Here is a 25725-nt window from a genome sequence, read left to right on the forward strand (position 1 = left end):
TCATTTTAAAATATAATTCAGAAATAAAAGACCATTAAAAATGGACAATATTATGTTGAATAATGAGACTATTACAAGACACCAGAATGAGGCAGAGGAAGAGGAAAAATGAAAGAAAAGAAAATCTGTGTTTAATTATTTTTCTTGACAAGATAAAAAAATTACTAAAAATATCAAAGATCATTGTACTAAATCTGTACTACTACTAGGTCATCTGTACTTCTAGAGAAGTGGGTTAATTCTATATATGCCATACCAACACCTGGAATTTATCATTGTCCAACCACCAACTGGAAACCTACCAGTTTTTTCCAGCTTTATTGAGGCAGAATTGACAAAGAAAAATTGTATATATTTCAGACGTACACTGTGTCATTTTTACAAACATACATTGTGGGATGATTACCACAATCAAGCTAACTAACACATCCGACACCTCACAGGATCACCTTCTCTGTTTGCAGTGAAAATACTTGGTATCTACTCTCTTAGCAAATTTCAAGTACACAATACTTTATTATGAACTATGGCCACTGGGGTGTATGTTAGATACCCACAACTTATCTATCTTACAACTGAAAATTTGTACCCTTTGACTAACATGTCCCTTTTCTTCCCAAACCCCAGCCCCTGGTAAGCACCATTCTACTCTATGTTACTGAGCTGGACTTTTTTTTTAATTTAATTTAATTTTTTTTAGATTCCATATTCAAGTGAGCCCATGCAGTATTTTTCTTTGAGTCTGCCTTATTTCACTTAGCATAATGTCCTCCAAGTTCACCCACATTGTCTCAAACAGCAGTATTTCTTTCTTAAGGCTGAATAACTCTCCATTTTAAATACATAGACTGCATTTTCTTTATCCATTCATCTGTTGGCAAACACTTAAGTTGTTTCCCTGTATTGGAAGCCTGTCAGTGTTCATGAGTTTCATGGCTAACTGAAAGAGTTCACATTTCCCTTGTCTACTTAATAAATCTTGTCTAACAGATAGAAAAATAACCACATTTTAGTTCTTTTGGACTTTTTTGTCTTTATATATTACTTATAAAACTAACACACGGTAAGACTTGATAGTTAATCCTCATACATGTGAGTGTACATTTGTGTCTCCTCTTAATACATGACTTGAACCCACATAGAGGTTAATGCCAACATTGGCCAGCCACAATATGTTCTCTGCTAAATGTTGAATGCCCAGTATGTACTACAGAAGTCAACATTTCTGTCCTAAATCATGACATTATTTTTAAAATTAATATTATGTACCTCACTTGAAGGATGATATTGCTCCCAATATTGCTGTCCTTCTTAGCCAATCATCTTAACTGATGCCAAAACTACTTTACTTCTCTTAGTATTAGCCATCTTGGATTTTAGCTAGCAGTCACTCATGAGGCACGCACACACACTCACACACATACACACACTTAAACATGGGCACAAACACACATCTTTCAAACACCTTGAATTTGGGCATAGTTGTCTGCAATATATATTGAAACATAATTATTGTCAAAGGGAACATTTTAATATACAACATTTCTGGAAAACATTTCTCCCAACAGTTTTCTTGTTTTTGTTTTTGTGTTTTGTTTTCTTTTGCCCACATTTCCAACTAGCAAAGTAACATACCCTGATCTTGTCCTGATAAAGTTAGAGCACTGTAGACTCTTGGAAACTGCAATGAAATTGGAGATACCATTGATACCATCAGACAAGAAAATATAGTCACATCTCACTGAAAGTGCATGTGTCATGTGCTTTGCTAGTGAGCATATCTTTCTTGTTCTGTGTGTTTAATGCCCCTAAGTTCTGAACACTTTGTCTTCACTGTAACTCCCTAAGATGGACCTTTGTTTAAGGACCTTATCTGGGGGAAGGGCCTACATAATTGTGACTTACTATGTATGTAATGTTCAGGACATGCACATTCCCAAGTTTTTCAGCTGGCCACAAATGTAATTTGCTTAGCTTCACAAGGCATTTTTAATTGTATGTTTTTAAAGTCTTTTTTATTCTGAATTCTATCGTCTTTGTAATTGCTAAATTTCCCAAGTTCTCTGCATGATAAATTTCTCCACATGACAGATTCCTCTTAACGGCAAAATCAAACACCCTGACCTTATTACTACCAGCCTGTTTGTCATTATCACAGATCATGCCAGTTCTTGGAGAAATGCCCAAGTTTGTTTCCATTTCTTTCTAGTTCATCTTTTAGGTGGCTCTGTGTTCATTCATAATATAAGATTGCCATTCTTGTTGCTTTTGATCTAGATTCAAGTGTAAGCCCTGCCATTCCATATACAGGGGTCAGTGTGCTCAGCTACCTTATTCCTGGTGGCTGCAACCAGACCTTTGTCTAAAGCAGGCTGGATGTGAGATGAGGCTAGTGTGGCCCCTCTTCTTCTCTCATTTACACTTGACCTCCTTTAATTTAGCATTGATGAGAAGGGAGGCTGTTAGCTGGAAGGGAAGATTTTGGGCCAGAGAGCAATGCAGGATTAAGAAGATCCAGTGTTTCCTTTGTTGTCATTCAAAATAACAGGCATGGGGAAACTCTGTTTAAAATAGCTGAGCTTTTTTACTTAGAGGGCTTCTGTATAGAAACCTTCCGGTATCAGCTTTAAATATGACATTGATAGTCTTAGGCGAAAAATGGGAGCGAATTCTTGTAGAAACTGTCTTTTTGTTTCCTGCCTGTTTATTAATGGTCTTTGTGATTTATAGTAAATGCTGGGGAGGATTTTCAGGCCCATTTATCATGGGAAGGGAACACCTTCTTGTTCTTAATGTGAGTGTGTCATAATTAGCAAGGCATGTGGGTTAGGAGATTTAGTTCTATCTTTTGTGAAAGTCCTTCAACCTCATATTTAATCCCAAATTGATTGAATATTTTTTCTTCCATGAGGAAATTAATTACGCCACTAGAAAAACCATCAAGTAGAAAGGGAGTTAATATCAAGCACAATGTAGACAGGGCTGGTTAATGTATCAAAATGATATGACAAGAGTAGCTCACATTTCACATGATTTGGAATAATGGAATCATCATCTTAATTAAAAATAAGAAGGTCTGTGTGTATGTGTAGCACGCAGTTTCCGTAAGAGCCACCATTTATTTCTCGTGTTCATGCGTGGGCATGCACTCTGCAACCCAACAACTGTTGCTGTAAATACCAATTACATTAAAATGACCATCCCAAGAAGTTGCGTTTTTGCCATGGAACTGAAGCTGAAGAAAGAGGCAGGTGATGACGGACTAACACTTAACCAACTGGTTGAAAGATTGACATTTTGGAGTTAAGTATTGTTCTTTACCAGGTGACCTCATGTGAATGGATTTTCTCCACCTTATAAGGCCAGTTGGAATACTTTTTTCATAACAAGAAAATCACATACAAGTATTATGCTGGGCACCTTAGGGCACACAAAAAATGACTGTAAACTCTGGCACCTGCCATCAAAAAATGGACAATTTAGTTGTATAGGCAAAAGGTTAGCCTGATGAAAGAATTTGAAAATAATTAAGTAATAAATGGTGATGCAGGTAGTGCAAAGAAATCAGAACAGTGAGGTATCAAGGAGAATTAAAATCATTGGGAAGGACCTTATGTTATTTGAATTTGAGCTTTAAAGATCATCATTTAAGCAAGCAGAAGTGGGGAAAGTGTCATTCTAGACAGAATAATCAGGCTAAGCAAAGGCTTGGAGACCATGCAGGAAGAGGTAGAAGACAAAAGTCTCAGATGTGCTGGAAAAAGAGGGGAATCAAAACTGGCACTAAGGTAGGGTGTCGATGGAGATAGATCTTGGGCAAATCCCGTAGAGAAGAGCACATCTGGCCACGAGGGAGTCATTGTGAATTCTGAAACCTAGAGATCTCATGTTGTACATGGTCACTGGGACCAAGTACAAAAGAAGTCAAAGCTTTTAGTCCAACAGGGAGCAAGGTCAAGGAGAGTAAGGGAAGAACACCTGACTTGCAACGGGAAGTGGGGAGGACAGGGGTGGGCCGTCACAAATGAAAGCAGTCTCAGTAGATCAAAGAGTTAAAAAGTCTGATTACTGGGCCTATGGAAGTTTCTAGTGGTGAGGAAGCAGAACCAGCATGCATTGACCGCATCTGTAAGAAGTGTCTGTGATGGAAGAAGTTCAGTGACTGCTTCTTGATTTGGAACCTGCAGCTTAGTCCCACCAAGCAGGGCTGTCTGAGCGTCTTCTATTCCTCATGGTATGTGTTACGTCACTGCCTCCCCCTCATGGTAGGGTGACACACTGCAGTGCTGTGAGTTGTATTTTTGTCATTCACCTGAGTCTTTTAATGCTGATGTTTGTAATACATCTCAGGCACTATTAGGAAGACACATTTATTAAGGAAGCTGTATGAGTTTTATATTAGAAATTATGGATGTGACTTTGAATGCCATTCATCTAATGTCCTGCCATCCCACACAGAGAAACTTTTTTTAAGCTATTACTTTTATAATTTAAAAAAGCCTTGATTTTAAAAGCACACATATCAATACTCATAAATCTATGGGGATATTACTGGAAGAAGCATAAGAAACATTAACCATGAAAAATGTTGGAAAACGGGGTGATGGACTATAGAGGATCTGAAGGTCTACTTTTCCCTGTGTCCCTTTCAGTATCTTTTGAATTCAGTATCATGTTTATCACCTATTTAAAAACAAAATATATGTATATAAAAAATATATGTTTATAAAAAATAAAAAATTAAAAAAAAAAAAAAAACAAATACAGGCTTTGAAAAGGTAGAAAGATAGAGGACCTGTAAATTTTCCCTACTTACTCTTCAAAATCTATTTGTGTATGTGGAAGAGTTATCTGCTGTGAGCTGTAGGTCTCCTCTGGACCAAGTGACATTTGTCATTTGAATCAAATGCAGCACAGTCTTGCTGACATAGAGCACTGATGGTCTTCAATGTTTTCAACATCACATTCTTGCACTTTCTCATTCAGCCACTTGAAGAAAACATTCAGAATTAATTCTGTGTCCCCATTACCTTTCAGTTTGGTGACAAGGGTGAGTTTTGTAACGGATTCCCGATTGCTTTCATTTCCTTACGCCAACTTGGTGTTGCCAAAAGAGTCACCAGAGCCTGGTGAAATCCCCCCTCACACCCCAGCTGCACAACTTTGGCTTAGAGGTTCTGGAGATTCATGGGTAACCCATGAAGGTGGTAAGGATATCTGTTGTATCCACACCCCACTCACTGTTCTTATGGCAACCAAATGAAGTCATGGGAGTAAAAATGCCAGCACATTATCAAGTGCTCTGCAGTGCAAAAAGTATTTTGGTCTCATTGCTTCAATGATGACAGTATCCTCTTGGGACCACAGAGACATAGACAGTAGGCAGTGGAGGTACCCAGGAACCCTTTTCCCAGAGATCTATAGAGAAGAATCATTTAGGGCTTTACTCTAGGGTGTCTTAGGTGCACAAAGCATTTGAGTGTGTGTGTGTGTGTGTGTGTGTGTGTGTGTGTGTGTGTGTGGTTGATAAAGCCTCCAGCCATCAAAGCTTATTCTCTAAATCAAGCGCCTGTGATACATCAGGTAATAAATCAGACCTGAAGTGGACCAGACAATACTGGTAAGAGTGGCATTGAGAGACATCAAAGAAGAAATGTAGTCTAGGGAGAGGTTGGAAGAGGGATTCCCGCTTCCCAAATCACAAGGCAGCTCTAAGCATAATGGGCAACAGAAAGAAGCCATCAAGCAAGGAAAAAGGCAGAGGCTTCTGCTGAGCCACGCTGAGCCTATCTCCAGTCTGCTTCGTATTCTCCTATCATCTTCAGCCTTTCTGTTGCCTAGACTCTTGTGCCCACCTCCAAACCAGTTACAGAACAGTGATTCTCTTCTGGGTATAAAACACCAAAGTATCTAGTGTGCTCCACATTGGATTTGTGACTAATGGAATTCTTTGTTGGACCTTGTTAGAGATTTTCTGGCATTCATATTAAATTCTTTCTGGCAATTCATATTCGTATTCTGGCATTTGTCTGCATTCTTTGCTTTGGTAGAGAGCAGGGCTCATGGGAGTCAGCATTCAGGGTCACTCACCTGCCTTCATTCTCTCCCTTGCTCCCATTTTTGTCAAAGCACTTTAAAGGCAAAAAGGACAAAAATACCTTGCTGGCTATGATTTTTTTTTGCCACTTGTCTAGCTGTTTGATGGAAGCAGCTCTGACTGATAGCAGAAAAGTCTGTGTGGCTTTTAATTATTTCCAGAAGAAATTAAATGGTGGTGTGTTCTCCCAAATGCAAAGTGTGGTGTTCTTAAGACATCACTGGCCCATTAGCCAGTGCTGACCAGCCTTACCGGGTGCCTGCTGGCACCTCCATGGTGCTGTCTTGCCCCAGAGGGTACTAGGTGGAAGCCAGGTACCTTGGGTTGGGTTTGGTTTTTTGTTGTTGTTGCTTTGTTTTGTTCTGGTTTTGTTTGTTTGTTTGTTTTGTTTTGTTTTGTTTTTAATTTCTTTGAAACTGCACATTGAACTTTGTCCTCTAGTATCCTTAAAAAAATTTTTCACCTTGACATTGTTTGGTACCAAGTCTCAGTGCTCTGGAAGTAGTAAGAGTGTCCCAGCTGCAGCCATTCCTACAGTGGGTCCCACCTTTGCCTCAGCCAGGCTAGTGGCAAGTTGCCTTTGAGCTTTGCAGGGAGCGATGGGCCTCATTCAAAGGTTGGCCTTTGGTCAACCACTGGTAGAGGCAGGTAGCCTCAGTAACGTTGTAAGCTTCTCAAAAAGAATCTGATACAACCTCTTCAGCCACAATTGCCCAGTTGACTTAAAATGGCATAAGGCGGTCCAATTTGCCTGTTGGTAAAGGAGGACAGAATAATTATAGAAACATAAAATCCACAGTTGATCTCAAAAGTGTGTTTTTTTCCTCAGTTTCAAAATCCCCAACTTAGGTTTTGCCCCAGCAGCTTATGTCTAAATAGCCCATGTAGGTTTTAGCCTCACTGCTCTCTCCATGGCACACCAACCAGGAATATCAGCCTCACTGAGCAGTGGGTTAAAAACGCAGAACTCAGGCTCCATCCAGGCCTAGCGAATTCAACCCTGAGTCTCCCGCTGAGTTGTGTGTATACTAATATTTGAGAAGGCTCACCTAAATATGTTCACTAGGTCCTCTCACAGCCTATGTGATATAGTAGACCCATTTTACAGATGAGGAATCAGAAACCCTATGTATGTTAAGTGCTTAAGTATCCAAGGTAACACTCAAAAGATCTTTTGACTTCCAATCCCGTGTTCTTCCCACTAGATTAAAACTACCTCTTTAAAACCAGTAGGAGAGGGAGCTCTCCTCTATTGACTAGATGGGCTGCTGCCTGATTCATGAATCTTATAAACCCATTAGATCTTTAAAATTTAAAAAAAAAGCAATAGAGGAAACATAGCTATTTAGATGTGTTAAATAGAGTAAAAATGGAGATAGGCCACAGGCAGAAAAAGAAGACAAGGGCCTAGGGCTGGTCAGGCCCCAAAAGTCCCCTGAGTAGCTCAGTCATTAAATGTCTGACTCTTGGTTTCAGCTCAAGTCAAGAGCTCAGGGTAGTGAGATCAAGTCCTGTGTTTGGCTCATGCTGGGCATGGAGCCTCTTTGAGATTCTCTCTCTCTCTCTCTCCCTTGCCCCTACCCCTCCCACTCTCTCTCTCTCTTTATAAAATAAAATAAAATAAAATAAAAATAAATCATTGAAAAGGGGGGGGGGGGAAGGCAGATACCCAGTGTGCACACGTTGAACAAAGATTATCTCCAGTGTAACCCAAATTACAGCTGGAAGTGATTTGCTTATCAACATTCATCCACAGTGTTAGTGCATTAACACCAAAGACACTTGATCCTGAGTTGCTGGTGATACTATTGGGATATGAAGCAGTTTACTTTCAAACTGTGCTTGGGGACCACCCAGGGAGGAAGATGCTGCTGGCAACACACTCTCCTCACATTTTGCCCAATCCCTGTTTCCACCAGGAAAACTCTGCTTTATGTATCATGCTTCTGCATATGCTTTCTACTGGATAAAGGGGCTGAAGGGATTTCCTGGAGGGGGTGGGATGGAGGTCAGAACTACTGACTCGGACCAAACATGGATTTTCCTACCCCCTGGTTGGGATAGGTTCAGGGTTCAAAGTATCTGCCTCTAGTGGCCTAGCATGATGAGGCAGATTGTTCTAATTCTAGAACCCAGAGTTCAGAAAGGAGAATGAGGAAGAGGGGTAAGATCAGCAATAAATTTCTATTCCTTTGCCCCAGGGCCATCCCTTTACAACGTAATGATGACTTCAAATATGGAAGCATTTCAAATTATCTTGTAGACAGACATTTCATTCCTATAAAACTGGAAAAAGTTCATGTTGATGAAGTTCATATGAGTCTCAACAAAAGACAAGGGTTTCATACAGGACTCCCCATCAACCATCTCCTGCTACATGTCGTTGGCATATCCCAGTCATGTGCCAAATATGTTGCCAAAGTCAATACGTCAGGCCTTGCTTGTCAAACCCTTCCCATGTACATCTCCCACCACAAAATTGCCATCCGTTTGGGATCCTTTCATTTTTGATGCCCACACAGCTTGATTGAGCAGAATGGCCAATTCATCATTCCTGTTTATCTCCTGAGAAAGGAATTTACAGTTAAATTAGGATTAGAATCAGCACTGATGCAGATGTTTGGCTTTCTGGAAGCTGTTAATCTGAATTAGTGAAAAGTCTGATTTATAAAATAGCCCTACAGGAATGCAGCCTTAATCCTCTGAGGCTTACACAAGAGCTCTGTGACTGATAAAGTGTTGCCAAGAGCAGAACACTGCAGAACTGCCTTAGGGAGCAGACTGGATTGTGCAGACCTGTCCCCACATGCTTCTTCTGGGATCCTAAAAAGTCCCCCTCACAATCCTTTATACAGTGTACTTTCATAAGGATCAGAATCTTTGAGCTGGAAAATATTTTAAAGATCATCCAAACCCACTTGGGACCCACGATAGGAATATATCTATCATATTCTCTGTTGCTGTCTACCTGGTCAACTAAAGGCATTGGCTCACTGGCCTACAAAGCCTTGGCTTCCTTCTCGGGCCATTCTTACACATTTTTTGAGAGAGGGCACAGGGGGGAGGGGTTGGGGGGGAGGGAGACAGAGAATCTTAGGCAGTCCCCACGCCCAGCACAGAGCCCATGTGGGGCTTGATCTCACCCTCTGAGATCATGACCTGAGCTGAAGTCAAGGGTCAGACGCCTAACTAAGTAAGCCACCCAGGCACCCCAGCTGTTGATTTTTAAGTATTTCCTGATGTTGAGGTGAGCTCTTTCCAACTAAATCTCTAGCTTGTTGGCCCAGTTTCACTTTAGGAGGCCCTCAGAACAAGCCACCCCCTTTCACACAGGACAGACTTTCTGGGTTTTTGAAGACTGTCACCATCTGAACCTCTTCCTCCCTGCCCCAGAATCTTCTCCAGACAAAGTCATTCCAGTTCCTTCATTCAGCTTTCCAACTCTCTATCTTCTGGTACAAACTGAACCTCTTTATTGCAGAAGAGGCCCAGTCAGTGTAAACATAGAGACACTGTCATGTCTAGACACTAAGGTGCCTAAACTACCTCTCAAAACCCACCTTTCTCCCTGGTATGCTCAAGCCTTCCACAGCAGGGCCAACCCTGCCTGGACAAGGCAATGGAAATCCCTCCCAAACTTCTCTCCCACTGACCTGCTCTTTGATCCCCTTCCCTAGCCCTGGATTTCCCCTGGTAAGATCTTTGACTTTACTAAGCCAGGTCCTTTGTCCTTAGTCTGGCCCCTGACCATGAGGACCTACTAATTGGGGTTGGGGTTAAAATGAGGTTTCACTACTCACTGAAGATGGCTCATGCTGAGGAACATGAGGAATCGGATCTCTGAAAAGGTTGAGCCACTGACTTTGAAGTTGGTATAAATGTGGGTCCTTTGAGAAGTTTTATTGCATAAGGGTGAAGTCATAGAGTATCACCGTAATATTTACAGACTATGGATAGATGGTTTAGTATGATGAATGTTAATGATTTTTAATATCATACATTATCTTTGTTGTCACCACTAGCATTCTTTTTAAAAAAAACAAATGACTAAAATATAAGAGGAAATGGTGCATGGACAGTAATTCTAATACAGTTTGGTGAATGAAGAATGTATTAAATGTATTAAATCTCCTAGGCAGAACCAAGTATTGCATGATCTAGCTTCTCTCATAGCCACTTTAATATATATGCAGAAAATAAATTGGCAATGTATGAAAATAAATGTAGCAGAAGGGGCGATTTAACTAGCTGAACAGCTAACGGGTCTCAGTGAAAATCTGTGAGTGAAATACTCTAATGATTTGCCCACTCGGAAGTTCCACCGTGGATTCTAGGCAACAATGTGGCCCTGGGCCAGTCATTCTCATATTGATGTTTGCATTGCTGGGTGCAAGGTGGGCCCAGAGGAAGTGAGGATCAAACAGGCTCAAATATGGGGCTTACATTCCTCCATACGCTGGGTGTAGCCAGAATCTCCAGCAAGCCTGGGAAGAGCAGATGGATAATAGAGGCAGAGGGAGGTACTGGGGAGAGCAATTTTGCTTCCATTTTAAACAACTCTTATTCCCTCCCTGTTTCCAACTGCCCAGAGAAAGCAGTTCTTTCTCATTAAGGTGCTCAAGTGCTTCACCCCAGCTGTAATCCTCTTTTACCCTCTCTGAATTCAAGCCCACCTTCCCTCTCATCCCCAAGCATCCATGTTCATTGGGGTGGGTATGAAAACCTGGTGAGCCTCTTCCTGTTCTTTCTACACTAGTCTCCCTCAAGGGGACATTGTCCATACTGACTCACCATGGGGTCCTTCGTAAGAACACAATAGATAAAGTCGTAAGAAGTCTTAGGGAAAATAATCACAGGTCTCATTCTGTTGAGTCTCAGTCAAGGTCACTCTGAGGTTTAAAAGAGTCTTTATTTCATATCCATATCTATCTATATTTACTTGTACATCTAGTTATAGTCCACTTTTCATATATGGTTTCTGCCCACATCCACGATCCCTTAATCACAATTCTGAAATTTAAAAAGTCCTGAGAGCTGTCATCTTCCTGAACTTGAACAAACTCATTTCATGACAGAACCCGACCTCTTACTGTTAATGTTCTTGTAGCAATATTAGTGAGTTTTATTAAGTGACACTGCATCAATGTTATTGTATCAATATTAGTAAGTTTTATTAAGGGACACTGCATCAAAAACTAATGATGTATTTTATGGTGACTAACATAATGCAATTAAAAAAGGGATCCTTCCCCAGATCCCACTTGAGCTATTATATATATAAAATGGTATCTTCACATTGTTAAAATTAAAAAATCTGAACATCAGAATTCTTTTCCCCTTCAGAAGGCTTTGGATAAGGAACATGTGTGTACAAACACACACATATGCAAGTTTCCATCTATGTCCATGAAACTTTACTGTGGTGGAGCTGATGACTAACTTTATGTGTTTCACCTCAGTGCATTCGTTTTTAGCGAAATAATCCCTGGGACTGTTTTGCTTCTTACAGCAATGGCTCAAAAATAATCCAGTAAATGGAAACTCTACCCAGAAATATTCCAAAGTCAATCTAGACTTGAGTTTGGTAATATTGGGATAAGTGGAGTCTTAAGAGAAACCAGACATGAAGGCACAGATATGAAACAAAACTAGAAAACCACTTGATTGTGTCTCAGCCCAGCAGCCCCTCAGCTCAGGGCTGCGGCTGCTCCATGCTGGACCTCAAACATACTTGGGAGGAACTGAGGCCAAGTTAGCATAATGTCTGGATTGGTCTCATTAAATCTGTTCCCTCTGTCTTTATTTAGTAACCAGAGACAGAAACAATAGATTAGATTTAGAAGGCACTTTGCATAAATGTGGAGTCTTTACTGCCATAAAGGAGAGACCTGCAAAAGAATGAAGGGAAGGAGACTTCTGAGTCGGAGGACCCTGCGCCCCCCACCCCCCACTGTCGGGGACACACAGGCACGCAGGCGTGTGTGCGTGCATTTTCCCAGGGGATACAGTCCCCTATTTCTTCTGCTTCCCCTAATCTCTTGGTGTATTTGGCAGAGAAATGTACTTTCGGATAGCATTTACTTAGCCGATAGCATTTTAAAATGAGCTTTGCTTTATGAAAGAAAATACCTAACTGGGAGATTAAAAAGGCAGCCTTTAGGGAGGTAAGGCACATGGAGTGAAAATGCTCTCTGCACTGGACAGGTGGGGGCAGGCAAGGAATAGTGCTCTGTGCCTCCAGAATCTTGAGGAGAGGGGTCCTTGGGGTCCCTCTCACTCCAGTTTGAAAGTGGGACCACAGGATGAGGTACCCCTGAGATGAGGACTGCACTCTCCTGACTGAGTTGAAGGGACGAAGCGAGCCTAGCTGGGAGCTGGGAGCTGGGAGCTGGGAGCATAAGCAGCAGTGAGCCCAGCAAATGCAGGTGGGCAGCCACTGGCACAGCAGCAATACTCACCACCAGGGAACTTACTTCCAAGGGGGAGATCGGGCTGCTGAGACGGGAGTGGGGGTGAGGAGAGTCCTCCCCACCCCTTGAGGCTGGAACCACACTTCTCACAGTGAGCCTGAGGACAGCGTGAGGATATCACCCACCATGGCAAGAGACAGTGCAGGCTGATTTGTTATGGGCACAGTGAGCAAACGATTAGTAAGGAAGACTATTGATTATCAGTGAAGGCAGAGTGGCAAATGGTGTCAATTTCCAAATACTTTGCTTGGTCAATCATTAAATTACACATTTGAAATCAATCATTAAACTTGCTTGGTGCCTTATGAACATATCTCCTTCTAAGACTTTTACAAAGAGTTGATAAAAATTAAGGTGGAGGAGGCCAAGAAATGTGACTCTGGCCCCCTCAGTGCTGGGTGCTGGGCACCAGCAGTGAAAATGTTTTTCACAATCCCTGTCCTTGGAGTTCCCATCTCACTTTTCCAACTAGTGGGAGGCAGAGGCCAGCCTCGCCCCCTGTGGACCTTAGTTTCCTCCAATTAAAATGGGGGTTGAATTCACCCCTCCTTTGTGAGAGGACTATACCGTGTGTATAGCTGAGACCATAGCCCTGTGACAAACCTCTGGGTTTCTGAACAAGATGGCCATAGGAAATGAAAACTTATCTCAACCCAAAAAGCATGGGATCATTAAGAATCTAGGCTGTGTGTCAGTCTGTAGCATCTGTCTCTGGGTCCAGAAGGCATGCATTCTTGGCTTAAAGAGTTTATATAAAATGCGGGAGGCTAGGCTTTTCTGAGAGGGAAGATAATGTCGTGGAACCCAAAGAACTTGGCCACATTCAGGCCCTGTTCTAATGAAACGTTTGACCTTCAGCCACTCACCAGGCCTCCTGAGCCTCATATTTCCCATCTGTAGAATAGGGCGGTGTACTCCAGTTGGCCCACATCTGACAGATCACAGACCCGATGCTGTGTGAGGGCAGGCCCTTGGCCTGATGATGGGAGACAAGCAAGGCAATGAATAATGTCATTTTTCTTTCAGCCTACTCTTGGCCACACCTCAGCCGCCACCCGCAGTGCCAGCCAGTGGGGGATCCGGCAGCTCCAGTGACTCTGAAAGCAGCTCTGAGTCAGACTCAGACACGGAGAGTAGCACCACCGACAGTGAATCCAATGAGGCCCCTCGTGCAGCCACTCCAGAGGTGAGCGGTATGGGGGCTATGAGTGCGATTTGCCTCTCACCTGTCACCAGGTTGCGTGGCACTCCCAGTGCACATGCATGTGCGCGTTCATGCACACACACACACACACACACACACACACACAATAAATATTTCAGTGAAGTACTTGGATATCTGAAAGCATTTTTTTTCCCTCTAAAACATATAAGTGCACAAACCCTAAAAGATGGACATTCCTTCCTATATGACTCACTTAGCTCCTCCGAGCCCCCATCTTCTCATGTGTAAATCTGGAAGAGTCATGACCGGGTTTGCAACTCCTCTTTTGAGAGAACCAGTCAACCAGACCTACTTCTGGCCCCAGGGATACTACCCCTGACTCCAGGTTAAAGTGATGAGTTGCCACTTGGCAAAGAAGACCAAAGAAATGGGATGGATTTTTGAAAATTTTGGTTGCATCCTCCAAATGTGTTTGATGATAATTCATGAAAATATTGAACACAGCTCCCTAAAATATCCAAATTACACTTTTGAAATAAAAAACAACGAGCACTTCCCCTCCTGTCTTTGCTGAGTCCAGAAAGACCCCTCAGTGGTCTGAAGCCTGTGCCCCTTACAGATCCACTCCAGGGCTCCATGCACACTTGTTCATTATCATCAGAAAGAAATATTGGAGAATGCAGTAGTGCCAACCCCACCATTAGTCATAGCCAGGACTGTTTGAACATGGGCCCTGGGCTGAGAAGCTCTTGACCTTCACTTTTTTATGTTATCCTCATAACACTTCTCTGGGGTCCTTGCTGTTACTATTCCCATTTTATGAATTAAAGAATAAGGTTCTGAGTGGTTAAGAGAGAACTTCCCCCAACCCTTGTCTACCATTGCCCTGTGTGCGGTCGACTCACAGCTACTCAAGTGTTTTTAATTCTGTCACCCTTTATTGGCTGGTACCATTAAGCCTCAGCTGATTGGCTTTCAAAAGAAGAGCAGCTCTAATAAAAATTATGGCTCTTTTAGTTCAACAGGCAGAATTCAGAGTTGGGAATAAAGCACCTGAGTTGTACGCATCATTTCCGTGGCTTAACAGCAGACACTAATGTCTGCATGCATGTCCCCAAAAACTGGTTATTGCCCATACACTGGGAAAGTGTGGTGGTTTTGGGGAAGTCAAATCTTTTCATCCTTCAGTAAAAAGAGAAAAGGCTTGTCCTTTTTTGCAGTGAATTACAGCACCATAGAGAAGGCACTGGGACTTTGGTGAATAGAAAATCTTTCCTGTTGAATTACACTTGAGGCACATTCACAGTGCTTTTCAGGACCCACGATCATTACTTCTGCCTCCTGGTGAGAGGATGAGCAATGAGTCCAACCAAAGGATTTTGGGAACAGGTTTCCCAGCCAGGCCTCCGTGCCCACCCTCTGGGAAAACTCTCTGTGAATAATTCTTTCCTTCCTGGCTGGAGTGGCAACTGCTTTCAGAAGAGGGGTGGAAGCCTGTTGCAATAAGTAGATCAAGGCTGGTTTGTGGAGTATTTGTCTCTCTGGGTAATTTGATGAATTTAGATTCCATGTGTGTCTTTAAATGTGTGAATGGGCACTTAACATCCACAGCTTTTATCAACATTCAGTGTACTAAGGGTCCTTCTGGATTCTTCCAAGATGTGAGATTCACTCTTGCTGTTGTTTCTCATCTGCAGCCTGAGCCACCCTCCACCAACAAGTGGCAGCTGGATAAATGGCTTAACAAAGTGACATCCCAGAACAAGTCATTTATTTGTGGCCAAAATGAAACACCCATGGAGACAGTGTCTGTGCCTCCTCCTATCATCCAGCCAATGGAAGTCCAGGTCAAAGTGAAAACAACCCCCAGCCAGATCCTGGCTGAACCCAAAGAGAGGCCTCTCCTCAGTCTTATTAGGGAGAAAGTTCGTCCACGGCCGACCCAGAAAACTCCAGAAACCAAGGCTTTGAAGCATAAGTTGTCGACAACTATTGAGACAGCCTCTCAAAGGACGATTGGAAAAAAACAGCCCAAAAAAGTCGAGAAGAACACCAGCATTGATGAGTTTACCTGGCCCAAACCAAATATTATCAGCAGCACCCCCAAAGAAAAAGAAAGCATGGAGCTTCCTGACCCACCAAGAAGCCGCAACAAAGTCACTGCCCACAAACCAGTCCCTAGGAAGGAACCAAGGCCAAACGTTCCCCTGGCTGCTGAGAAAAAGAAGTACAGAGGGCCTGGGAAGATTGTGCCCAAGTCCCGGGAATTCATTGAAACGGATTCGTCCACGTCCGATTCCAACACCGATCAGGAAGAGACCTTACAGATCAAGGTCCTGCCTCCTTGCATTGCTCCGGGAGGCAATACCGCCAAATCCAAGGAAGTCTGTGGTGTCAGCTTGACCCTCAGCTCTTTGGTCAGCAACAGTAGCAACAACAGCCTAACCACCGTTAGTGAAGAGCCTGCATTTTCACCCATCCCTGTCATGCAAACCGAGCTGTCCCCACTACGAGATCATGAGAACCTGAAAAATCTGTGGGTGAAGATTGACCTTGACCTGCTGTCTAGAGTACCTGGCCACCACTCACTGCAGGCGACACCAGCCAAGCCAGACCCCAAGGAGCCTGCATCCAAGCCCAAGCGCCAGACCACCACTGCAGCCGCTGAAAAACCCATCCTGAAGGGCAAGCGTAAACACAAGGTAGGCTGTCCTCCCGTCCTCCATGGTGGGCCGAGGGATCATGAGCAGCAGCTCTGTGTTGGCGAACTTGATATTAAGCCTCATGTGCAAAGAGGCTAACAGCCATGGAGTGCAGTCTCTGAAGGGCAATGATGCTTTCCATGGGAAATGTGGGATTCAATGTGACCTAGGAGGAAGTATTAGGAATGGTCAGCATTGGGCAGCCAATATGAAGAGTATCCGAAATGGCACATGGGAGATTACGATGGGAAGAAAAGAAGGCTGTGGAGACAGTTGCCTTCCCTGGGTACCCGGTCCCTAGCATTGGCTCCTTAAGCTGCCCGGCTTTCATAGACTCACAGGGTCACCCCCACAGTCCCCACCCTGGCAGCCGCAGGGCACCCAGGTGATCCCAAGCATTCAACATGCCCCACCCCCGGGTCTGTTAATCTCTCCAGACACACATCAGCATCACCACACCCTAGTTATACTTTGATGCTCCTAGCAGACACACAGTCTGCCCAGACTACTCGGTCCCAGAGCTGTGTGGTTGGCCTGACTCATGGAAACCTGACCTGGAAGAGGTTAGGACTGAATTCCAGGGCTACAAACTCTCACCAGAAGGGCAACCATCAATCTCGGCCTCGTGAGTTCGAGCTCTGGCCCTCACTCTTCACCCTTCTTTGGGATGACAGGCGTAACTTCAGAATCAGCCAATGCACAGGCATGTGTTACACATGGTTTATTGCTTGGCATGTTATTGGTTGTCTAAGTGACCTTTATATGTAACACATGAGCCCCACACTGTTTGCACAGCCTCATGCCATATTAGAGTTGCAGTGTTAGTTTCTCTGCTACTCATTGGTGAGGGCATTATTGATGGAAGAAGAGTCTGAAAACGATAAGTTCTCTTTACTTTTGGTCAGAGATTCCTGTGCCACCCAATCTTTAATCAGAGGTTCACAGTGCAGCTCAACTTGCTCAAATGCCAGCTTCTTGGCTGATTGTTTTCTGTCTGAGCAGAGGTGTGCATTTAACTCCCTGAGCAAAACTAGAAGTTAAAATGGAAGCAAACTGTCTACCTTGCTCATGGTTTTTCAGTGTCAGCATGTGCCATGTATTTCAAATTCTGTCTTTTTCTTCCCATTAAAGCCAACAGAGATCGCAGAGAAAATCCCTGAGAAGAAGCAACGCCTGGACGAGGCCCCCTCTATCTGCCTGCTGCCCCCTTGCATCTCACCAGCGCCACCCCACAAACCTCCGCACAGTAAAGAGTGAGTTTGCCCTGTCTTGGTAGGACACCTCGATTGTTTGGACCCCTCAGAAATCTCAAAGGAAGCCTTTTGGGGGCGGGGTGGGGTGGGAGAGTCCTCTTTCAGAGGAATGGCAAATAAGGAAACAGCCAGTCCTGACAGCTGTTCTACCAAGGGTGGGATGAAAGCTGGAATGCAGACTGCCAAATCTTGCATATTCCATGAGCTCTATAGCAATCTTTCTTTAGCCCAACTCATGTGAGGACCAAACTCGGACAAAGTGACCTTTTAGCCTGAAGGGAAGAGTAAAAGAAGTGAAGGAATTAAAATAAGAGAGCATCCAGATCACCTGCTTCTGGGCCACTTCCAGTTTTGATGGCGATGAAAGCAGCCTTTGCACAATGACCCAACACCTGCTTCCTCTTTGGTGCCATTCCGTGACCTAAAGACAGCTTGAGGGCTAGTAGGTCCATCCTGACATCCTGAGAGGTCAGGGGAGTAACATGTTTGAGGATGCCACAAAGAGGAGACATCTGAGAGCTGCCCCCCACCCCTCCGGGGCCATGGTGTGTCAGGGAAAGCTAGCTGGGGATGCATCCATTAGTGCCAGAGTCAGGCGGGAGGCCCCCCTCTCCTCTTCACTCAGATGGCCCCAGCCTTCCCTGGAGAAGTCCTGAGATCTGTTGCTACCAAGCATTGTGACCAAGTTCTTACATCTTAGAAGTATCAATTAACTAACAGTCATGTTAGCTACTGGAACCATTCCGTCTGGATAATTATTACCATAAATTCATTCAACATTAGAGATTATTTCCATCAAAGACCAGTTTTGGAGCCTATTAGCAGCCCAGAACAGAGGCGCAATCTGGCTAACTGCTGCTAACAATTGATTTCACAGATTACTGTTTAACATCAGTGATATGGTATCAATCTGCCACAGATAAGATGTCGGAAATAAGTTTTCAGCTTGTGGTTGTTGAGATCCATATTGTTTGGAGATGAAAGGTAGGAAAAGACCAATTACCTCTCTATCCACTTGGTATAAAAAGGAGATTGGGGCCCCAAGCTTCTCCTCTCCCTGAGAATCTGTGGCTCTTCATACAATGCATGTGGTATAACTTTGCTCTGAGACATCCCTTCACATACTTGGAGTTCTCAGACCCAACGACCCTTCCAGTGGGGCAAGCTGACCTCTTCACTCCCAAGTGAGCCAGCCCTGTGGGGAAGCAAGCTCCTTACCTGGGGATCAAGCATCGTCCTTCCATGGCCTCCTCCCTCCCTGGAAGACAGACAGAAATGGTATGGCTGTTGTGGCCATAGCTCCCCAGTTTCCAGGCTTCGACCCGTTCAGGCAACCCAAAGACACAAAGAAAGGGCAGGAGGTGTTGCCACAACCATTAGTCTCTGACACTAGTCTCTGTAAGCAGTCCAGTGACCCTCCACTTCTCCCATCTCATGGAAGAGATACAATCAAGTATTAAGTAAATGTCTAGTAATTTGAGTTTGTTCTTCAGAAAATGGTGTTGCTAACTCATGATCTTTATAGTCTTTCTGCTTTTGTAGTCATTAGAAAAGCAGTGTTTACCTAGTAGCATTCATCGTTCAGGAAGGGCCTGGACCAGATTCTTAAGCTCATCAAATAAACCCAGATCTGTGGAAAAGATCTCCAGAGCAGACAGAGAGAATGAAGCCAGGACTGGCCTCTCAAGGCTTTTCTCCCAGGAATCCCCTCCTCAAGTTCCATCTGCTCCTTTGTTCCTTGTTGACCTTCCAAACCAAATTCTTAGAAATTTGTAAACATTCACTTTTCTAAATGAATGTTCTAAACCCAACAAAGAATGCCACACACGACTATGACAGCCACAGTTCTCCATCATCTAACAGGAGGGCCCTGCTGAGTCCCACCCCTGTCTCCCAACACACACCTCCTTGGGAGCTTGAAGCATCAGCAGGGCCTCTGAAGCACTGAGTGGTGGTAGTGACACACTTATCTTGTCCACTGTCCCCCTCTGACCTACAGGAGGTGTCCAAGTGGCAAAACCTGTTCTTATAATAAGAAGCCATAATGGTGATAAAGTTATTTCTAGAAAATACTCCCTGGTTATCCTTCACCAGGGAAGTTATTGAAGGCCCCATGGTTCCAGCTCACTACCAAACAGATGGAAAAGGGACCGGGGGACCGGTGCCCACTACACAGAATGTGCTGGAGTGTGTGTGGTGTTGTGTGTACAGTGGCGATGGGAAGGCCAAGCACAGCTGTAGTGGTCATTGGAAAATCAGACGCAGCTCAAGTAGTGGAGGAGTGGCTGTAGCTAATGAACCACTTACCTCCCATAGACACTCCAGCAATGCTTGACATCTCTCTGATGTCCACTGCTTCTGTAATGATCATACTTAATGCGAGCTGATAGCTGCATAGCTTCCTCATGGACATGGGTCCTAATTCAACAGTTTGCCATCTTTTTTATTGGGCATCACAGCTATCTTAAAATGGTTCTACATGTCAAAGCAATTTTTAAATTTCATTGGCAAATATTTTTTGATTAATCTTAACTAATTAATGTAATGGCAAAACAGTTACTGTTTTTAAATATTTTGCTGCTTCACAAAACTTGACAGAGGGCCACATTTATGAAACAAAAGTTGGTGAGGACAGCAAATGCTATTATAGTTGGCTAACTTGGGCAACACAGTGGAAGGGGAACAAGGAGACTGCATTGACTTCTACTATCTCAGGGAAATCAGACCACTTGAATGCTTGTTCATCTTTGATTTATTGCCTTGACATATTGTAAATCTATATTGCTAGACACTGACTGAAATTGACCAAGAGGAAAACATAAATTCTTGTTGACTTCATTTGCTATTGAAAACTGTATCAATAATCATGGAAAGTAAATGGCTGCTTAGTGCCATATTAGTTGTCTAAGAAAAGATTAAAATTCAAGTACTCTTCATTGATTAGGCTAAGACAGTAACTAAAATGAAAATCCATGACCCAATTACCATGTTAAGCAGCTAGCATAAGGTTTTAGCTGTTCTGTTTTATTTGAAGTCTCTGTTTCTTTGATGGTGCCCATTTAATGGGCAGATAAATCAGTCTGAAAGCATGGGAGTACTTCTAGGACTACAGATGTCTTATGGCGATATGACAAAATAGTTTCCAAATGGGTTCCATAAAAGGAAGCACATCAGTACTCCAGTATAACAGTGTAAGGTCAGGGGCTTCTTGTACCTTGGTATGGGCCTAGAATATGTTGAACATATGGTTTTCAGTGTGTCACGAAAGTATTTAGTGTGTTATTGATAGCTAAGTAATGTACAGCATAATATTTCTTAAGAAAATATCCCCCTACTAATTGTTTATTGTTCCATTTATTGTGTGATTATGCAGGTAAGTCCTAGGGCAAAATAAGTAGGAACCATCTTAAAAAATGATGGGATTAAAGTCTGCATTGGATTTTCCATAAAAAATCAAATTGAGAGAAATCTTGAAATGTTACAAATGTCATACTATAGCACCCTCCATTAGACAGTTACATTTATCATGGAGTTCTGCTTCAGAGACATGTGTTTATTCTTAGATACATCTATTTGCATTTATTTATAGCTAGAGCTCTTTATAGATATCTATGTCTACATGCATTTTTGTATATACTCTTCTTCACCATAGTTAAAGGACGATCAACTAAAATCATACTTAAATTGAAAGTATCCACATCATGGGAAAAATCACAGAAGAGAGACAAAACTTTGTGAAACTCTATGCTTTTTGTTTACACAGGAACAGTTCATCCAGGAGAGCAAATAGAAGGAAGGAAGAAAAGCTGTTTCCTCCTCCACTTTCCCCACTGCCAGAGGACCCTCCACGCCGCAGAAACATCAGTGGCAGCAATGGCCCCTTTGGTCAAGACAAGAACATCCCTATGATCGGACAGATCACCTCTACTAAACCGAAGAGAAGTGAAGGCAAATTCTGTGCTACTTTCAAAGGGATATCCGTAAATGTAAGCATCTCAGAAGAAGTATTATAATCATCAGGTACAAACAGGTTGACCCAGCTTGTCTAACCAGATGTGAAACCTGGGGGGATGGGAGGAAAAGGCAGAGAGAACAGTGTATAGAAATACACAAACTCTCCATTATTTCAAATCTCGATTGTTCTAATGTAGGATGAATTTTTCATTCCAGTCTTACTTCTCCCAACAAATTATTATGCAGAGACTCGGGGCTTTGGACATCCTTTGGTCTAATACTTTCATATCTTGGCAGTGGAGACACACAAAGTACTGATCGGGCACATGGCATCAGCACTGATCATTTAGTGAATGAAAGAACCAGTGGATGAGGTGAGATTGCCCAACATCACTGGAATAGGGCTGGAACTCAGAGTTGCATCTTCCCAGCACCCAGTGCAGCAGGTGTGAATTGTCTTTAAAATAGTGACCCAAAAGGATGGAATTTAATAGGTGAATCTGTTGGTAAAAATTGCACAGCTGTGGTTCTAAGCTCAACTAAAGGATTATCCAGCCCTTTGGATTTTCAGCACCACTGCTCTGTTAGCATAGAAAATTGAGACTTTGCATCATTTTTCACATCTGTGCAGTCTTTCCGTCTGTCTCAGGTATAGGTACATAAAGCGCAAAAGCCACAAGCAAAGTGTCACCGGTGAATATTAATGACAAATGCATCTGCTTTTCCATGTAAATGTATGTATGTGCAGATGTGGCATCTGTATGCATCTAGTCTCCTTTAAGTGTAATGTAAAAAAGCAAATACGGATTGCATGGAGCACTGGGTGTGGTGAAAAAATAATGATACTGTTATGCTGAAAATAAATAAATTTAAAAAAAAACAAATATGGGAAAATCAATGAGCTTTCAAATGTCTTGATGCCAGCCTGGTGGACCCTGGACCAAACATGCCCATTTACCACTCCATGAAAAGCAACAAGGCCTCTGAGCTTGAAGGACTCCAAGGTAGAGTCCTCCGTCATCTGAGATGACTGGCATGGCACGCATATCTAGGCCAATTTCATCGCTGGTATGGAGCAATTGGTCTATTGTAAAATAGTCATTTTCCATATGAAATTGTGTGTGTGTGCATGCATGCGCCCACACAATATTTGCATTCACATTTAAAAATGCTGACCTCGTTAGAAATTAAACCATCTACTCTAAACAGTAATTATGCTATCAATCCCATTTTTCATACTGAATGTAATTAATATGGTAAACTCCAACTGGTGCTCTTTTCTCTTGCAAGCTTTAGGAGGACATAAGCCAGACCTAGGCAATTCTCTTCATACAATGCCTGGTGTATTGGCACAGAGAATTAGGTGCCTAATAAAGTTGTGATTGTGACAATGGTAATGCTTACAAGCATCAGCAAATTCATATCTATAAGAACTAAAAGCTACTAGGGAAACCCGATAAATATGGTTCCATCAGCACCTAGAAGTGGATTGCCCTCCTTAAGGAACTCATTGGAGTCTCCCATGAGAGGCTCCAATGACTGACTACCCATTGCCACTTCTTTTCATAAATGACTTGAAACCTGGAAGACAAATACATTTTTGCCTTAGCCTGGAGGTTAGGAGGCTTAGTGCATGGTGTTAAAACTTCAACAGGTTTTCTATGGCCTGGGGCAAATTACAAAAACCACTCTGAGTCCATAAAACGAGTGGATTTGATTAGATGATCTGTAAGGCTTCTTCCAGCTCCCAAAGGATTTTCAATCCTGTGCTCTCAGAGTCTTCTGTATTTTACTTTGGCATGAAGTCTCATTTATTGATTCAATAGATGGCTGAAAATGGATGGAGAACACATTCATGTAACTTGCATGATCATGACTGAACACAGGACTGACATCTATGCCAGGACTGACAACAGTGTCATGTGCATAGTGGATGCAGTGCTTTGGGGTCCTTGTCACATAGCTTGATCATAGAGACAAGTGGGACCATCTTGGGTTGACTCCACTGCCTGGTCCAGGCCATCTGGCTTTGGCAGTGGAAACCTGGAGTTTTAGAAGGCTTCAATGTTTTTCTGTGTTTGGGTTGAATAAAATCCATGATGATTTGTCAAGTATTTTCTCCCTATCCATCCCAACAATTGTTACATGGGTAGCCTCTCACCACATTTCTTTCAGTGAGCTCTTGGTTGTAAGTTTTGATAATCAGAAGATTCAGGGTCGAGTGGAAAAGATAGACTTGCATGGACATAAGGAATGTTCACATTTGGCTTCTATTTTGCAACTGACCCTCTTGAGTCAGACAGGTATGGTGCACACAGTCAGCAAATTATTGGGAGCATGAGGCTGCAGGGCAGGGGGATGGGGTGGGGTAGCGATGTCAGAAATCAGAGATGGCACCAGTGTTCAGAAAGCTCTCAGTGTGAGGTAAACAATGAGACACGTGCTCAAAGAACTACGATATAAAATGTCTGGTGGGTGGTGTCATAGAGAGGGAGTAAGACAGACTTCAGTTCTCTGAAGGGGCAAGGAAGATTAAAACCCCTCTGGCTGGAGACATAGGTGGTTTTCCTGGAGGAGAAGGCATTTGTTGAGCTGGGTCTTAAAAGTTGAGGACAGTTTAGGAATGAAGGGATGTGGTTAAACAAAATGTGATCTGTACATACAATGAAATATTCTTCAGCCTTAAAAGGGAAGGCCATTCTGACATGTGCTATGATGTGGTTGGACCTTGAGGACTTGACGCTGAGTGAAAGAAGCCAGTTGTATGTATTTTACCACAGTTTTTTTTTTTTTTAAATTAAAAGTTAGAGCAAATTTTCACCAGGTGAAAAAGGAAAAGTAGTGAAGGGAAGGTTCTTTAAATTCTAAGACTGCACATGAACCAAAGCAGGAAATTGAAGAAGGCAGGTTGTGTCCAGTCTGGGGGAAGGTCTATAGGAATGAGGAGGAGGAGATCAAGAGGAAAGCAGAAGCCAGATTAGGGAGGACCTCACAGGCCAGCAAAGGAGCTCAGCCTTGGGTTTGCATTTGGATTCAAGGCAGTGAAATGCATGGAACTTTGTGGAAAAAGGTCCGGCAGCAGAGTGAAAATGGATTGGAAAAGCTGGCTCCGAGGTCAGAGGTCCAGCTGGGTTGCTGATGGTCTCGGTCAGAAGCCACGAGGGCCTGCACTTGGTGGCTTCAGAGCAGGAAGGGACAGATTTGAGAAATGGTGGGGAGATGCAATGAATAGGACTCTATAATGGATTGGATAAGGGTAATGGAGGGGAAGATATTAAAGATGAAATAGAGCAGGGAAATTCACTTTTTTTTTTTTTTAAGCTCTTTTCAAAAGAGTTTTAGGATCATTATCATTTTTTGAAATGGAAGAATTTACAGCACTTCAACATATAAAGCTGATTAAAGCAGAGCAGCTCAGATGGAAGGCAAGGTGGGGAGTATACTGGCTCCAATGCTTCTGGCCCAGGGATGACCACAGTGCCCTTACTGACATGGAGAAATCCAGTCTTGGTGATAAGGGAAGACCGTTGCTGCCATTAACAGAAAGAGGGAACTGGTTTTGTTATCAATTTGGTTTCAGGGCAATTTGATGGGCTAATGGCCATCTTGGTGATAATGAGCCAGAGGTGATCACCACACAACTGGAGCGTTAGAGAGAGGGTAAGATTGAGGTTTCCATTTGGCAGTGATCTAGATATTATCCAATCTATGCCAACACAAATGGGATTGGCAAATCCTGTCAAGCTCAGGAAAGAAGAGACCTGAGGAATGAACCTTGGGAAACATCAACCTTAGAGAGATAGCAACTCAGACAAGCAGAAGAAGGAGGAGGTCCCATGGCAAACATGGTCAGAGGTAGAACAGTCAAGATCACGCCACAATTGCCGGGTAGGGAGGGCCAAGTGTACCGTGGTCTCACATATACTGTCACAGAAGCACAAATCTTTCCACCTACATTTTTTCGGCTGGATTCCACTCTTTCCATGGCAGTGACAGTTCAGGATGAAACCCAGAAGTCTCTTGCCCATTTAGTTTTTGATCTGTTCAAAATAAGTTTTCACCATCTCAAGACTTCAAAATGAGG

The 25725-nt window shown here is 43.0% G+C and overlaps 1 protein-coding gene across 1 annotated transcript in view; it reads left to right on the top strand.

Moving 5' to 3' along the window:
- Positions 1–25725, top strand: part of AFF2 (ALF transcription elongation factor 2) — a 465549-nt gene that overhangs the window by 408955 nt on the left and 30869 nt on the right. Inside the window, exons 9-12 of the mRNA XM_059157826.1 lie at positions 13594–13753; positions 15430–16434; positions 17566–17687; positions 21451–21673. Of these exons, the coding sequence (XP_059013809.1) occupies positions 13594–13753; positions 15430–16434; positions 17566–17687; positions 21451–21673 (1510 nt within the window). The remainder of the gene's footprint in view (positions 1–13593; positions 13754–15429; positions 16435–17565; positions 17688–21450; positions 21674–25725) is intronic.

Source organism: Mustela lutreola, chromosome X (genome assembly GCF_030435805.1).
Source record: "Mustela lutreola isolate mMusLut2 chromosome X, mMusLut2.pri, whole genome shotgun sequence".
Lineage (NCBI taxonomy): Eukaryota > Metazoa > Chordata > Mammalia > Carnivora > Mustelidae > Mustela > Mustela lutreola.